Source organism: Heterodontus francisci, chromosome 9 (assembly GCF_036365525.1).
Source record: "Heterodontus francisci isolate sHetFra1 chromosome 9, sHetFra1.hap1, whole genome shotgun sequence".
Classification (NCBI taxonomy): domain Eukaryota; kingdom Metazoa; phylum Chordata; class Chondrichthyes; order Heterodontiformes; family Heterodontidae; genus Heterodontus; species Heterodontus francisci.
This window is the reverse complement of record NC_090379.1, coordinates 52,936,933-52,954,583: the sequence shown is the minus strand read 5'-3', so window position 1 is coordinate 52,954,583 and position 17,651 is coordinate 52,936,933. Positions and strand designations below refer to the sequence as shown.

Below are 17,651 nucleotides of genomic sequence, written 5' to 3'. Positions count from 1 at the left end.
CGGCAGTGATGGTCCTAAGTTCAGTACTGAAGTGGTTGACTTTGGTTGGTATCTGCCTTGTACAACTGCCATTTCATCCAGAATTCCACTGCCCGCATCCTACTGTATACCAAGTCATGCTCACCTATCATCCTTCCCCTCAGCAATTATCACTGCCTTTACAGCCTCCAATGCAATGAATTCAAAATTATTTTCCTAGTGTAGAAACCCCTGTATGGTCTCCGTTAACTCTACCCCTGCAGATCTCAACATCCCTTAATTGAAACTTGCAACCTTTCTCTTTAGAATCTGGGACTAGATGGTCTTGGTAACGGAATGGATATGGGGTTGAAGCTCCATTCAGAATTGCACTGAACATTGGATTTGAAATTCAGGGAAGAACAAGACATGAAGTTTGTGTACCATCGGCTTTAGTCTTATTGAGCAGCGCATTTGTCTGTGGTTTATTTAGGTTCAATAGTTTGCTTATGCTCACTGTATAGGTTCACACATGAGGCATTACTAATTTTTGAAGATCCTGGAGGACTATTGGCACTTACTCTAGGACTGATAACGATGAAAGAGATGGAGAGTAGTGCAATTTTTTTATCGTGTGTCCCTCTCACTTTTATGCCATTTGTGGGATGTGTGTCCCCTCTGCTCAATGGTTTCCTGGACAGGTCAATCTGTGTTTCCTTATGAAAAATCTGCATTTTGAGCCAAAGTTCTACCATTGTATTCAATTTTGTTTTCTTCCAAATTTCTCCCCCATATACCACCACCACCTTTTTTGTTGCAGTCTGTTCCACCTGAATGAGCTTTTATAATTTTGAATCCAGACAGTAGGTGTTGGGCAATTAAATCATGGAAAGCTTTGTAGCAATCTCTATCCTGCCATTCCATGACATCCAAAAATACACATTTTCATATGAAATAAGAGGGCAGGAACCTTGCCTGTGTTTTCTCCCCCAGGATCCTGAGTCCAATTGTAATGTCTCTAATACCCCATTTTGGTTTTACACAGACCTAAGTTCAAAGCTGGGACCTTACTGCTCTGTATGGCGCAGCTGCTCACTTCCTCAATCAACTGTGTTTACTTTTAAAGAATTTGTTATTTTATATTTCAGATCTAACTGAAATAACCACATAGGATTAGCTTTTATTGCTAACTTTTCCTAACACCTCTTCACTTGATGCACGCTTATTCTGTTTGTTGGTATGTATGTGATTCTGTTTATGTTTTTTAAAAGGAAACTGCAATACAATGCAGCTATGTTGTGACATGTGGAGGTCTGTATGCAGACAGGCTGTCCCAGAAATCGGGCTGTAGTAGTGACCCACGTGTAGTGCCTTTTCGGGGAGATTACCTGGTGCTAAAACCAGAAAAGCACTATTTAGTCAAAGGCAACATTTATCCTGTAAGTATTTGGAGAGTATGTGATAAGTTTATTTTGCACTGAACAACCACACAGGAGATTGTATATTTTGTTTTCTTTTCTAATAGAATGCAGAACTTAATAATTGGGTACAAATATTCAAATATTGAAATACATGTTTGGGGGGGGGGGGAGGGGAAAGAGAGGGAAAGTTGAGGGAGAAAATGGACAGGGTGGCCAGTTGCTTTGCAATCAGCAAATCCTAGCCACAAGGAGAAGCTCCAAAGTTTCATGTTTCATGATGCCCTTACCTCGTTTGGACGTAAACTCTAATTTTTGTCCAGCTGACTAGATGGAACAGTGGTGAGATTTTATTCTCGGTGAGATAAGAATGCATTCCCCTCAAACAATTGCTGCAGTTCTAGTTTCTCCTGAACAGTCACAAAATTGAGTTAAATTACGATATTTCTCACCCAGCTCCATTTTCTAATTTAGGTGCATTCTCAACGTGTAAATGTACTTTGTGGTCAGTTTTGTACAGTCTATTCCTGTTACCTAGTTCTCTGTTCTGATTAACAACGATTCTTGGCACTTGAAATATATACACTTGTTCAAATTATATATTGAACTTCTTACATATTTGGATTACTACTGTTCATGATCATAAATTTATTATTGTAAGTAAGCATTTTATTAATGCTTTCCTCAACAATGCTCTTCAAACTGTTGCCTGCTGAGTTAATTCTGTGTATTTTTCATATTGACTGTGGTTGACATAAATTTGAGAGTGTTTTATTTTCAAACATAAAGCTCAGTCTTTATTGGCTGTTGTGGCAACTGGCCTACAAAGACATGGAAAAGGGAGAAAGTCTCTGGAAAAATCCCAAAATCTAAATTCTATTTTGATAAAAGTTGAGGCTTGCTATTATCGTTTTCGATCCTGGAAAAAAACACAAAATATTAATACTGTGAATAAAATAAAAATAATTGTTTAGGCACATTTTAGTTACTCTGAAATTAATATTTAATTAATATTTAAAGATCTTAACAACGATTCTTCCTTATGAAATAAAGCAGTATTCTAGACTTGAACACTCTTTCAAACAGAATCATTGGGCTGAATTTTACGAGCCCCTCGACACCATGGGTCGTGGTGGGGGGGACCTGTGAAATTCTGCAGGGAGAGGCCCGCCGTGACCCCCGACATCGATAAGGGCCTGCCGCGTATTACCGGCGGTGGGGGGGTACCTCGGTGCGCCCCCGTGGGGACTTCATCTAAATATATAAATTAGATGTAAATTATCTTACCTGCTGGTGGCGGCCATCCCATGCCACTTTTATTGCTGCTGTTCACACCTCATGTGCCTTTGAGGTGAGAACCTGGTGGGGAGGGGGGAGGAATAACATTTTCAGAGTGGGGGAGTGGGGAAAACAATTTTTATTGGCTGTGGGGTTGGTGGGAAGGGGTTGAGGGTCAAGCGAACAAATGTCGGGGGGGAAAGTTCAGGAAATTAATAAAAGTTTATTATTGGGGGAGAGGGCATTTTATTACCCATTGTGGGGGTGGGAGATGGGATTTACATTTGAAATAAACTTTTTATTTCCTGGAGACTGGGACCTTTTAAACATTAAAATGCTACTGAAGGGCTTGGAGCCCTTTAAAAATGGCACTGGCGATTGCACGATGACGCCAGGGTCGTGGCAGCCGCCTCCTCCATTTAAATTAGCCCTCACCCGTAATATTGCAGGGCCTGTGTGGCGGCACTTCCATGTCGGAAGGCCACCGAGTTCAAAACGCGCTGCCATGGATCGCGGCATGCAAATAAAATCCAGCCCACTCATGTTCTTAGCAATTTGTCTTCTGATTTGCTGGAATAACTCTTGTAGAAAATAATACAAAGTCCTCGGAGTTTTAAAAAAAAAGTAAACTGAATACATAGGTCCTAAAATGCTCTAACTGGCAAAGGGTGCAAAGGAAGCTTTCCACCGATTAACAAGGAAAGATTGGGAAGACAGAAGCCATTGTCTTCGGTTCCCACCACAAACTCCATTCCCTAGCCACCAATGACCTGGCAAACTGTGCGACTGAACCAGACTGTTCGCAGCCTTGGTTTCATATTTGATCCCGAGATGAGCTTCCGACTACACATCCGTGCCATTAAGACTGCCCATTTCCACCTCTGACATCACCTGACTCCACCCCTACCTCAGCTCATGTGCTGAAACCTTCATTCATGCCATTGTTACCTCTAAACGTGACTATTCCAATGCACTCCTGGCTGGCCTTTCCTGTTCTTTCTCTGTAAATTAGAGGTCAACCAACCTCTACTGCCCTTGTCCTAACTTGCACTACGTTCCGTTCATTCATCACCCCTATGTTCACTGACCTACATGGACTGTTGGTTAAGCATCATCTCTTTTTTTTTTATTCTCATCCTTTCTGCAAAGTCTCACCTCTCCCTATTTCTCTGATCCCCTCTAACCCTACAACTCTCCAAGATGTCTGTGCACCTCCAATTCTGGCTTCTTGAGCATTCCTGATTTTAATTGTTCCACCATTGGCAATCATGCTTTCAGTTGGGAAGGCCCTAGGCTCTAGAATTTGCTTCCTAAAACCTTTCAGCCTCTCTTCCTTTTTCCTCCTTTACAACGCTTCTTAACACCTACTCTGGTGTCTCTTCATCTGGTTTGGGTTAAATATTGTTTTGTAACATCAACTTAAGATTTATATAGCGCTTTTAATGTAATGAAACGTCCCAAGGCACTTTACAGGAGCATTATAAAACAAAATGTGACACCAAACCACAAAAGGAGAGATTGGGTCAGATGGCCAAAAGCTTGGTCAAAGAAGTAGGTTTTAAGGAGTGTCTTAAAGGAGGAAAGTGAGGTGGAGAGGTGAAGATGTTTATGGAGGGCATTCCAAAGCTTGGGGCCTAAGCAACTGAAAGCATAGCCAACAATGGTAGAGCGATTAAAGTTGGGGATGTACAAGGCCAGAATTAGAGGAGTGCAGATATCTTGGAGGGTTGTGGGGCTGGAGAAGATTACAGAGATAGGGAGGGCGAGGCCATGGAGGGGTTTGAAAACAAGGATGAGAATTTTGAAATCAAGACTTTGCTTGGCTGGGAGCCAATGTAAGTCAACGAGCACAGGAGTGACGGGAACGGAACTTGGTGCGAGTTAAGACACGAGCACCAGAGTTTTGTGTGACCTCAAGTTTACGGACAGTAGAATGTGGGAGACCAGCCAGGAGTATGTTGGAATAGTCAAGATGAGGTAGTGAAGGCAGCAGATGAGCTGAAACGGGGCTAAGTCGTGCAATGTTACGGAGGTGGAAATAGGAAGCCTTAGTGATGGTATGAATAGGAGGTCGAAAGCTCATCTCCGAGTCAAATGTGACACCAAGATTGCAAACGGACTGACTTAATCTCAGTCTGTTGCCAGGTCGAGGAATGGAGTCTGCAGTTAGGGAATGGAGTTTGGAGCTTTTGTGAAGCACCTTGGGACATTTTACTACGTTAAAGGTATGACTCAAATAAAAGTTGTTGTTGGAACTAGATTGTGCAAGGATTCCAATGACGCGATGAGTGGATCTTCCTCCTGTCGACTGAGTGCATGTGGGAATTCTACCCATTATGCCCTCAGCAGGTCTCAATAGAACTCTGGCCAGCTGAAGCCAGTGCGAGTACTATTGGAGACTGTAAAAAGCCACAAATATTTACTAGACTAAGGTCAGCAATTAGCTTTTGTCTGCTGGGACAAAAGCTCGGCTGGCAGTTTTTTAAACAAAAATTTGAAAACGTTTATGACCCAGAAGTATATTGGAGCAACTCAAGCAGAGTGGTAAGGCAGGTGTCACTGAAGGGTTCTGGCAGAAGCACCGTGCACACCCTTTCCATGTAAATTGGGAACTGGGCTGACCAATCCTTTGTCCCCTTCACCGTCAGGTCTGACTACCTGAAAGTGCTGGGGATATGGTTCGGCAGGGCCGGGGCGTGCACCAAAACTTGGGAGGAGCGAGTAGCCAAGGTACGACAAAAGTTGGGCATGTGGGGGCAGCGATCTCTCTGCATTGTGGGTAAGAACCTGGTCATCAGGTGCGAGGCGCTCATGTAGTTGCTGTACGTGGCGCAGGTCTGGCCCATACCCCACTCCTGCACTGTGGCAGTCACCCGAGCCATTTTCCGCTTCATCTGGGGATCCAAAATGGACCGGGTCCGGAGAGACACGATGTTCAAACCTCTGGACAAGGGCGGGAAAAATGTACCCAACGTGGCCCTCATCCTGATGACCACCTTTGTGTGTGGCTGCATCAAGCTGTGTGTAGATCTCCAGTACGCAAACTCCAAGTGTCACGACGTGCTGAGGTTCTATCTGTCCCCGGTGTTGCGAAGGATGGGCCTGGTCAAAAACCACATTGCTGCGGAACACTCCATGCAGTTGGACCGTGCCGTACCACCTATCCTTCGTGGAGCAGTTTCTGCAGGAAAACACCTTTGACCACCGATCCATCAGGTAGTGGTCTGCACGGAACGTCCTCAAGGCCCTACGGGAAAAGGAGACGGGGGATCCTGTCGGATGGTTCCCCGAGCAGACTGCCAAAGTCATTTGGCGGAATGCCTCATCACCAGAACTTTCAAACAAGCACCAAGATGTAGCTTGGCTGGTGGTGAGAAGGGCCCTCCCCGTCAGATTCTTCATGCACGTTCGAAGTCTCGCCCCCTCCGCGCAATGCCCCCGCGGTGGCTGTGGTGGGGAAGAGACAGTCGCCCACCTCCTCCTGGAATGTGTCTTTGCAAAGCAGGTGTGGAAAGAGATGCTGTGGTTTTTGTCGAGGTTTATCCCAAGCAGCTCTGTAACACGAGTCTGTGCTCTACGGGCTGTTCCCAGGGACGCCCACCGAGACAAACATCAACTGCTGCTGGAGGACTATCAATTCGGTGAAAGACGCCCTTTGGTCTGCCCGAAACTTGCTGGTCTTCCAGCGCAAAGAGTTGTCCACCACCGCATGTTGCAGACTGGCACATTCCAAGGTCCAGGACTACGTGCTGAGGGACGCACTAAAGCTTGGGGCAGCCGCAGCAAAGGCTCAATGGGGAAAGACCACAGTGTAAGGTCCCCCCACCAAGCTGAACTGAGGGGCTGGATCCATGGGAAACCCCTCGAACTGTATCGGGAAAATTTTGTATGCTGTAAATGTAAAAATGTATATGGCATGACAATGAAATGGAAGGGTTGTGAGGCAACTCATGATTGTATAGAAGGAAACTGATCTTTGCACTGTTTGTATTTTTTGACTTGATGCTGTTTGAAACTGTTTGGGAATGTGATTTTTATGAATAAAGTATATTTTGGAAAAAAAGTAAATTGCCTTATCCCTGTGGAACAGTCCCCAGGAATTTCAAGGCCATAGAGAATATTAGAAGGCTCTGAATAAATTTCAATAATTTATTGAATAAATAATGGGTTCAGGTAACATTATACATGAGGCTAATTGATTATACTTTAGTTTGGATGTTGGCTGATTGACTATATATGATAATTAATTTTCTTTTTCTTAATAGTGCAGTTTGTTGCTGTAGATGTTCTTTAATATGTTTAAAGTTCAAATAGTGCTGTGTGTCTTTGTACTTGACACTTTTGCAGTGTGTTGGTCTTGTGGTTTGACTAAATTATTATTGTTTTTTAATTGCCTCCCCTCTCATGAAGGCAATTAAAGAGCTCTTTTTAAACTTGGTTTTTCAACTGGGTTTTTGTAGGTTACTGTTGAAGTGTAAACATGTGAAAAACAAGGCAGTCAGAGACATGTCAAACCGCTTATTTTGTTGAAGTTCTGCTTATCTTTTGCTGTAAATTGCTTCATAGCGATGCAAAATGTGAGGCATACAAGTGCTATGAGTGCTATTTTTTTATACATTGATTTTTATATATATATATTTTATATATATATATAAAAATCAATGAGAATTTCATTCTAATTTAGCAAGCCAAGTAGAATGGCACTGAGATAAGTGCTTCCCTTTCTATAGATGGAAAACTGTAGCCAGTGTGATTGTATTGTTTATGGATAGGCCATGTCATCGCACTACAGTAGACCAAACTGCATATCATCTAATCAACAAAGCCTTTTGTTAGAAATTGTGTCTGATCCTTTTAGTTTTTGAATAGTTGATTAAACAATTAGAATGAAAAGTGTTTCTTCAATGGGATCCTTTTAAACTGTCTGTCTTTCACTTTTGTAGGTTCCTGACCCAAAGTTTCCTTTCCTTGGCGTGCACTTTACACCCAGAATGAATGGTAGTGTCTGGCTTGGGCCCAATGCAGTTTTGGCATTTAAACGAGAAGGTTACAATGTTTTTGACTTTGACATGCGCGATTTTACAGATGCTGTATGCTATAGGTATGCACTAGATTTCAGACTTGAATCTCTGCAATATATTAATGGATTACTGAATAATTTTAAAATTGTATCTTTCAACATTGACTAAACTGTTAAATCTCTAGTATGCCCTTTTAATTAGACTTGCTCGTTAGCTGTAAACTGTAAATTACTTACAATGAAAACTAATATTGCCGTTCAAAACACACCTGATAGCATTTTTAATCACTAAAATTAAACTGCTTTAAGAACTTTGTCTTTGCCTTGATACCTACTCGTGATTTTAAAAAAATCTGAAACTTGCTAACTTTTATAAGAAAAGTACATACTTGAAAGGCAATTCATCTTGTTACAGATCTTGGGGTTCATATCATATACTTCCTTCTAGAACTGTTTTTGATGTATGTGATATACACATACATTTGTATGAAAATGTAACTTTTAAATAAGAACGATTTGATTGTTCAAATTTTTATAAAAATAACTTAATTCATAGTATGTTAAAGTTTGGAAGTGGGTTCCAGTTTATATCTGCAATTAATTTGAGATTGTCCGAAGCATAGAAAAATTTCTCCACCTTGTCTTTACCAGTGGCGTTCAAAAACTTGTACTGAAAAATGTAGCATTTGGCCTCAACGAAATGTACAGAGGGATCGTTATCAGTGCCCAAGTGAAACAGCTTCAGCGGTACATCCCAAACTTGACTGTCAATGATGTCACGAGGTGAGTAGTAAGAGTGTATGTACATTGAATCTCGATAGTTTTCACCTCCACTTCTGATTTACTTTTTCTCTAGCTGCCTTCTGTTTGTTGCCACCACCAAAATGGTTTTACTGTTACTTCATTAGATCCCTCTATAGATCAGTTTGTAGTTGTCAGAGAAAATGTTGACTTTAATTTTTACTAACCTCCAAATAAAGTAGAAAATGTTAATGGAGACCATGCCATCAGTCTGTTGCTTGATCAATTAATTATTACAACAACACAAAAAATAAAACAAATACTGGAAATCTGAAATAAAACAGAAAATATTCAAAATACTCAGCAGTCAGCCAGCATCTATGGAAAGAGAAACAGTTAATATTTCAGGTTAAATACCATTCATCAGAACTGGGAAAAAAATAGATATGTAACAGATTTTAAGCAAGCACAGAGGCAAAGAAGGGAGCATAGACCAAAAGGAAAGTTCTGCATTAGGCTGGAAGGCAGGAGAGATTAAATGCCAAAAGAGATAGGGGTGAAAAAGTGGGATGGTAATAAGATAAATGAAGTAACAAAAGATGGGTCTAGGAGGTATAAATGGCAATAGCAGAGTCATGACCAATAGCTGCTGTCTGAAATGGGAGCAGTGATTATGATCTGAAATTGTTGAATTCACTTGATTCCAGAAAGCTGTAAAGTGCCTAATTGAAAGATGAGATGCTGTGCCTTGAGCTTTGTTGAGCTTCATTTGAACAGTGTAGGAGGCCAAGGACAGAGGGGTCAGTGTGGGAGTGGCGCAGAGAATTAAAATGACAGGTGACCGAAAACTCAAGGTCATGTATGCAAACAGAAAGGAAGTATTCCATAAAGTGGTTACCCAAACTGTGTTTCATCTCCCTAATGTATAGAGGACTGCATTGTGAACAATGATTACAGTATACTAAATTGAAAGAAGCACAAATAAATCGCTATTTCATCTGGAAGGGGTGTTTGGGGCTACAGCATTCCTATGGGGAAAAGACCACTTCTAAATTCAGTACACTGCGTTTTTTCTTAATCAGATTATTTAAGTTGGTTGTGATGGCTAAATATTGAGGGTCTGATTTGTTCTTTTTAAATGCAAAATTTGTATACTACTTGTGCTTCAATGCTGTTCTCCAATCTGTTGGAATTAAATTTAGTTCAGAGTTTTGGGAGTCTTGGTGGGTTGATGCTTAACATGTCCAACCAATATAGATCAACAATTAACAAAGCTTAACTGCATAGCCAGAACAATAAGAAGTCAGAAGATATTATGATCAAAATGTACAGAGCTCTGATTGGACTGCTCAGCTGTGCTTGCTGAGAACCTAGGGAGATCTTCACGTGCAGGAGACAGTGCAGATTAGGCTGATCCCTAACGTAAACTGTCTAAGTTATAAGGAAATACTGGAGAAACTTGGGCTTCTCAATCTGAGGGATGATTTTCTAGAAGTCTGCAAGATAGTTAATGATATAGGAAAGGTAAGTCCGAAGTAGTACTTTAAAATAATTTGAGAGAGTAGGAGAAGGGGAGAAAAGTTCAAACTAGTAAAAGGTAAATTTAATACTCATACCAGAAAGTATGATCAGCACACAGAATAGCCTTTCAGATGATGATGTAGAGGTGAGAACCTTGGAACTGTTTAAGAAACTATTAAATGTATCATCATGCAGGGTTGCATGCTCAAGATTGCCAAGTGGCAGAAGGGTTATAAGTGCATGAATCATTAAAGATCCAGGTCCAGTATCTCAGGATATTACAAAAGCAAGTGGAATGTTCGGATACATTGCCAGGACAACTGAATAAAAAGAAATACTATCCTTACTCTGTATAAGGCCTTTGCCAGGCTACATCTAGAATACTGTATCCAGTTTTGGTCCCCTCAAGTGGGGAATATCAAAGCTCTAGAAAAGGTTCAGAGAAAATCCACTAAAGTGATAACTGAGGACCCTTAAACTAGCTATTGGAATAGTGTCATGCTAGGTCCCCAGCTGCCAAGAATGATTTTGTCATGAACATTGATTTTAAACTGTTACTACAGTGAAGAAAGGACTTGTTAATCAGATCAGCCGTGGCTGGAAAAGACATTTGTATATTAACAGACAGTGTTTGGAAGGACAAAGCAGCCATTCCCTGACACATTCAACCCACAATGGACTTTTGATCACCAGACGTTGAAGGTGGGGGAGCTCGCATTCCAGGTTGACTGCTAAGATGGCTGAATGCACAAACTGACATGGTCAAACCAGCTAATCACATGATTAACCTGCTGGGCAACCTGAGGTTTTTGAATTTGTACAAACAGTTTGGGCAGAAAGTCTGTTTGCTCTTGGACTAAGAAGATCTCTCTCCTGTCTGCTCCCATCTCTTTCTCGCAAGCCTCTGAATCAACATGAACCCCAAGAGAGAAAAGTCTCCTACAGCGAACAAGGTTTAAGAAGAATGCTGGGCCCCAACGAAAAGCAAGATCTACCTACAATCAAGGACTCTACAGTGAGCTCGAAGAACTGGAACAAAAACTCTTTAGATATTGCCTCAAACCTTTCCACTTTATTTATTTTTTCTTCTCTTTTCTGCCTCTATTTGCATGTGTATATCGCTTATGCATGCCAGTGTGGCGTGTATCCGTAGGCATTAACTGAATTAAAGTTTAAATTTAATAAATTTCAACTTTTCTTCTTTAAACCTAAGAACGCATGTTTGTGCTGGTTTCTTTGCCTTATAATTGGAAACAAGGATTCACCAAGGGGTTTAAAATTAAACCCTGTTACAGTAAGAAAGACCAGGTGAAGGCTGAAAGGGAACCCTAGATCTCTTTCTCACTTGGTCATAACAATAGCCTAAGAGAGCTGGGGCCTTTTTACTTTTGAAAGCATAGTTTTTGAGAAGATTTAGTTGAGGTGTTTAATATAACGATAAGTATTAGACTCAGTCCAAGTGATAAACTGTGCAAACTAGGTAGATTAGGAGGGTCGGGGACACAATTGTATATTATTAAAGCAAGTAACTAGATTAGATCAGAAAATGCTGGAAATACTCAGCAGGTCTGGCAGCATTTGTGAAGAGAGAAACCGAATTAACATTTCAGGTCTGTGACCTTGCATTGCAAAGGAGTTCCAATGAAAGGTCACAGACCTGAAACATTAACTCTTTTTCTCTCCACAGATGCTGCCAAACCTGCTGAGTTTTTCTGAAATGTTGTGCTTTTATTTCAGATTTCCAGCATCCACAGTATTTTGCTTTTGAACTAGATTAGATGTTAGGTACTACTAAAACAGCAACAATTTGCAGTTATATGGTGCCTTCAAAATAGAAAAATTTCCAAAGGCATTTCACGGAGACCAAATAAGACATAAGAACATAAATAGGAGCAGGAGTGAGCCATTTGGCCTTTGAGCCTGTACCGCTATTCACCAAGATCATGGCTGATCTACCTCAAATCCACTTTCCCATACAATTCCCATAGGCCTTAATACCCCTAGCGCCCAAAAATCTATCGACCTCTGTCTTTACTTGACGAATGAGTATCCACAGCTCTCTGGGGTAGAGAATTCCAAAGATTCACAACCCTTTGAGTTAAGAAATTTCTCCTACGTCCTAAATGGCCAACCCCTTGTTCTAAGACTGTGATCTTGTGTTCTAAATTCCCTAGCCAGAGGATACATTATCTCTGTATCTACCCTGTCAAGCTCCTTAAGAATTTTATATGTTTCAATTAGATCACCCCTCATTCTTCTGAAGTCCAGGGATTATTGGCCTAGTCTACTCAATATCTCCTCACTGTCATTCCACCTTTGTTGCACTCCCTTTAGGGCAAGTACGTCCTTCCTTAGGCAAAACTGCACACGGTACATGTGGCCTCACCAATGCCTTGTATAATTGTGGTAAGACTTCTTTACTCTTATACTCCAATCCTTCTGTAGCAAAAGCTGTTTGCTTTCCAAATTGCTAGCTGTAACTGCATGTTAACTTTGTGATTCATGTACAAGGACACCTAGGTCCCCCTGAATGCAAACATTTCCTAGTCTCTCACCATTGAAAAAGTATTTTATTTTTCTTATCAATGTGGATAGTTCACACTTTGCCTTATTGTATCCCTTCTGCCATGTTCTCTCTAAGTCAAAGAGATATTAGGAACGGTAACTAAAAACTTGGTCAGCGCAGACACAATGGGCTGAATGGCCTCCTTCTCTGCCATAACTTTTCTATGATTCTATGGTCAAAGTGGTTTTAAGGAGGAAAGGGAGGCGGAGAGATGGAGGGACTTCCAAAGCATATAGCCTAGACATTTGAAGGCACAGCCACATCAATGGTGGGACAAAAGATGTGTGATATGCACAAAATGCTATATTGTAGTAACAATTCTCACAGGATTCTATGGTTGTCAAGTGTTAGAGATAGGGAAGGGAGAGACCTGAGGTAATTTAAATATGAAGATGAGAATTTTAAATTTGAGGCATTGAGCAATTGGGAGCCAAATACAGGTCAACAAGGACAAAAATGATCAGGACTCGGTGCAGGAAGGATGTAGTCACCAGAGTTTTGGATGAGCTGAAATGAGCAGGACAAATTCAATCCAGCCAAATATCACCCCATTGGTCTATTCATGATCATCAGAAAAGTGATGGAAGGTGTTGTCAACAGTGCTGTCAAGTGACAGGTACTCAGAAACATCCTACTCACCAATGTTGGGTTTGGGTTCCGCCAGGGCCATTCAGCTCCAGACCTCATTACAGCCTTGGTCCAAACGTGGACAAAAGAGCTGAATTCAAGAGGTGAGGTGAGAGTGACCGCCCTTGAAATCAAGGCAGCATTTGACAGAGTGTGGCATCAAGGAGCCCTAGCAAAACTGAAATCAGTGGAAATCGGGGAGGAAAACTCTCCACTGGTTGGAGTCATACCTGGCACAAAGGAAAATGGTTGTGGTTGTTGAAAGCCAAACATCTAAGCCCTAGGACATCACTGCAGGAGTTCCTCAGGGTACTGTCCTATGCTCAACTATCTAAGCTGCTTCATCAATGACCTTCCCTCCATCATAAGGTCAGAAGTGGGGATGTTCACTGATGATTGCACAGTGGTCCGTACCATTCATGCCACCTCAGATACTGAAGCAGTCCGTATCCACATGCAGCAAAACCTGGACAACGTACAGGCTTGAGCTGACAAGTGGCAAGTAACATCCATGCCACACAAGTGCCAGGCAATGACCATCTCCAACAAGAGAGAATCTAACCATCTCTCCTTGACATTCTACGGATTACCATTGCTGAATCCCCCGCCATCAACATCCTGGGGGGTTACCATTGACCGGAAACTTAACTGGACCAGCCATATCAATACTGTGGCTACAAGAGAAGGTCAGAGGCTGGGAATTCTGTGGCGAGTAACTTACCTCCTGTTTTCCCCAAAGCTTGTCCATTATCTACAAAGCACAAGCCCTGAGTGTGATGGAATACTCTCCACTTGCTTGGATGAGTGCAGCTCCAACAGCATTCAAGAAGTTTAACACCATCCAACACAAAGCAGCCCACTTAATCAGCAGCCCATCCACCACCTTAAACATTCACTTCCTCCACCACCAGTAGCAATGTACATCATTTACAAGATGCACTGCAGCAACTTACCAAGCCTCTTTCAACAGCACCTTTCAAACCCACGATCTCTACCACCCAGAAGGACATGGGCAGCAGATGCATGGGAACACACCACCTGCAAGTTCCCCGCCAAGCCACACACCATCCTGACTTGGAACTATATCACCATTCCTTGACTGTTGCCGGGTCAAAAACCTGGAACTCCCACCCTAACAGCACTGCGGGTGTACCTACACCAGATGGATGGCAGTAGTTCAAGAAAGTGGCTCACCACCATCTTCTCTAGGGCAATTGGGGATGGGCAACAAGTGCTGGTGTTGCCAACGACGTTCACATCCCATGAAAAAAAATGTTAAAAATTCTAGAGGATGAATACACAGTTGATCAGGAGAGCAACGGAATAGTTGAGTCTGAATGCGACAATGACATTGATGAATGTTTCTGCAGCAGATAGGTAAGGCAGGAGGTATGTGGGTAATGGTACAAAGGTAGGAGTAGGCAGTCTTTAACAAACAAAATATAGGGTTGAAAGCTCAGCTCCAGTTCAAGCTGAAAGCTCCGCTTGCAGATAATCTGGCTCAACAGAGGCAATTTGCTTGAAGGGATGGAATCGGTGATTGGGGCACTGAGTTTGTGGCAGGGGCTGAAAATGCTGGCTTTGGCCTTCGAAGTGTTTAACTGGAGAAAACTGTGGCTCATCCAGAATTGTACATTGGACAAGCAGTCTGACAACACAGAGGCAATGAAAGATGATGGAGAGATGGAGCTGCGCATTGCCAGCATACATGGGGAAACTGCCCCCATATCTTTGGATGATGATGTCGAGAGGCAGATGAGCCAAGGATAGGTCCTTGGGGGACTCCAGTGATAAACAATGCAGGGTGGGAAGGGTGCTGAAGATCTCCAGCCATAGTTGAATAGGCAAGAGTGGAACCGAATGACTGAATTTTATTGAGCTGGACAGTAGAAGAGAGGCATTGCAGGAGCTGTGGTCCACCATGTCAAAGGATGCAGAGAGGTCAAGAAGGATAAGAAGGGATATTGCATTGTAGTCACAGTTACAGAGATTGTAATTTGTGACTTTGATTATGGCTAGTTCATTGGCGTGGTAGGGCCGGAAGCCTGAGTTTGGATTTCTGTTAACATTCTGATCCACCTAAAGAAAGGACATGCATTTAGGTCGGATCCTATCACATTGCTCTAAAATATCCCAAAACGTTGTGAATAAATTATTTTGAAGTGCAATTACTGATTGTTGTTTAAGTTAACATGGAAACCTTTTTGTGCATAGTAAGGTTTCATAAACCGCAATTTACATTTGGTAGTGTTCACTGAGAGGAATTTTGCCTCGGCTGTGGGAACTTCCATGCCTTTCTTCAAATAGCATAATGAAATTTTTACTGCACCTCTGAACCACTGTAACAGGCAGACCAGACCTTGGTTTAATTTCTCATCTGAAGTACTCTAGTTCTCACTACTTCATTGAAGTGTTAACCTTGGTTTTATACTTAAATCCTGGCATGGGGCTCAAACCCACAATCTCTGACTGAGGCACGAGTAAATAAACTTGACTTTCTCCTGAACCATTGTAACTTTTGAAGCAAGGATTACAATAATGGACAGGGGAACATCTATGGATGTTACTTATATGGACTTCCAGAAGGCAGTAGATAAAAACCCTGATAAACTGTTAGCTAAAGTTGAAGTTTATGGAATTGAAGGCAAATTATTGACCTGGTTAGGAAGTTGGGTGAGCGGCAGGAGATAGACAGCAGGGATATTGGGCAGGTAGTCTCTATTTGGCAGGATGTGACTAGTGGTTTCCCACAGGGATCTGTGTTGGGGCCTCAACTATTCACTGAATTTATTAATGACTTAAATAATGGGATAGTGAACCACATATCCAAGTTTGCCAATGACACAGAGAGGCGGCATTGCAAGCAGTGTAGGTGGAAGCATAAAATTAAAAGGAGATGGTCGTATGAGTATTGATCACCCTGGATGTCCAATCACTCTACATCTCCATCCCCCACCAGGATGGTCTAAGAGCTCTCCAATTCTTCCTAGAACAGAGGCCCAGCCAGTCTCCATCCACAACTGCCCTGCTCCGTCTGGCTGAACTTGTTCTCACATTGAACATCTTCTCCTTTAACTCACTCACTTTCTTCAAATAAAAGGTGTTGCTATGGGTACCCACAAGAGTCCTAGCTATGTCTGTCTTTTTGTGGGATATGTGGAACATTCCTTCCAGTCCTATTCAGACCCCCCTCCCTCACCAGCTTTTCTGGTAAATTGATGACTGTATCGGTGCCGTTTCCCACTCTCACCCTGAACTCAAATTTCATCAACATTGCTTCCAATTTCCACCCTTCTCTCAGGGATTTTAGCTTAGGATTTTAGCTAACAAGGTTAGGTTGGAGAATCTGGGATTGTTCTCCTTGGAGCAAAGGAGATTAAGGGGAGACTTGAATACAAGATTATGGCAGGTTTAGGTAAGGTGGTCACAGAAAAGCTGTTCTCATTACCTGATTGTACAAGGATTAGGGGATGCAGAATTTGGATTTTGGACAAGAGATGTAAGGAAGAACTTTTTTTAACGCAGTTAGTGGTAATGACCTGGATCACTCTGCCTGTGAGGATGGTGGAAGCAGAGATGATCATTGATTGCAGAAGGAAATTGGATGGGCACTTGAAGGAAATAAACTTGCAGGGCAATGGGTATAGAATGAGTTCATGGGACTGATTGGATTGCTCTAAGAGACTTGAGGGGCAGAAGGTCCTCCTTCTGTGCCGTAACGACTCTGACACACTGATAACTAAGTGAATGGCCAAAACTGTCACAGAAAATTTCAGTGTTGACCAGTGTGCGATCATCCACATTAGACCTGAAAGGGATAGATCAGGGTCTGCAGTGCTGCCACATCTGTGAATGATGATGGATAATTAAACAACCAACAGGAGGAGAAGGCTCCATGGACAGCTCTAGCCTGAATGATGACAGAGCCCAACATGACTGCAAAAGGCTGAAATGTTTGCAGTCATCTTCAGCCAAAGGTATTGAGTGAATGATCCATCTCAGCCTCCTCCTGAGGCCCCCACCATCACAGAATCCAGTCTCCAGCCAATTTGATTCACTCCACATGATAACTAAGCAGCTGAGCTCACTGGATACAGCAAAGGCTATAAGCCTGACAACATCCCTCCTGTGGTGCTGAAGTATTGTGCTCCAGAACTAGCCATGCCTTTAGCCAAGCTGTTCCAGTACAGCTACAACACTGACAAAGTGTAAAATTGCCCCAGTATATTCTGTCCACAAAAAGCAAGGCAAATCCAATTTTGCCAATTACTGTCCCATCAGCCCTTTGTGAATCAGCAGCAAAGTGATGGAAGGTGTCATTGACAGTGGTATTAAGTGGCTCTTACTCACTAAAAGCTGCTCACCAATGCTCAGTTTAGGTTCAGCCAGGACTGCTTGGCACCAGACCTCATTACAGTCCTGTTCCATAATGATCTGAATTCCAGAGTTGAAGTGAGAGTGACTGCTCTTAACATCAAGGCAGCATTTGACTGAGTATGGCAACAAGGAGCCCTAGTAAAGT

General features: G+C 42.2%; 1 protein-coding gene across 3 annotated transcripts in view; it reads left to right on the top strand.

The window, feature by feature from the left end:
• Positions 1-17,651, top strand: part of l2hgdh (L-2-hydroxyglutarate dehydrogenase) — a 45,435-nt gene that overhangs the window by 22,533 nt on the left and 5,251 nt on the right. For 2 of the 3 annotated variants that reach the window (XM_068039079.1, XM_068039081.1), the window contains 3 exons: positions 1,230-1,397; positions 7,598-7,755; positions 8,326-8,457. In XM_068039079.1, coding sequence (XP_067895180.1) covers positions 1,230-1,397; positions 7,598-7,755; positions 8,326-8,457 — 458 coding nt within the window. Of the gene's footprint in view, positions 1-1,229; positions 1,398-7,597; positions 7,756-8,325; positions 8,458-12,270; positions 12,343-17,651 lie in introns of all 3 variants that reach the window. The other variant, XM_068039080.1, reaches the window with a different exon arrangement.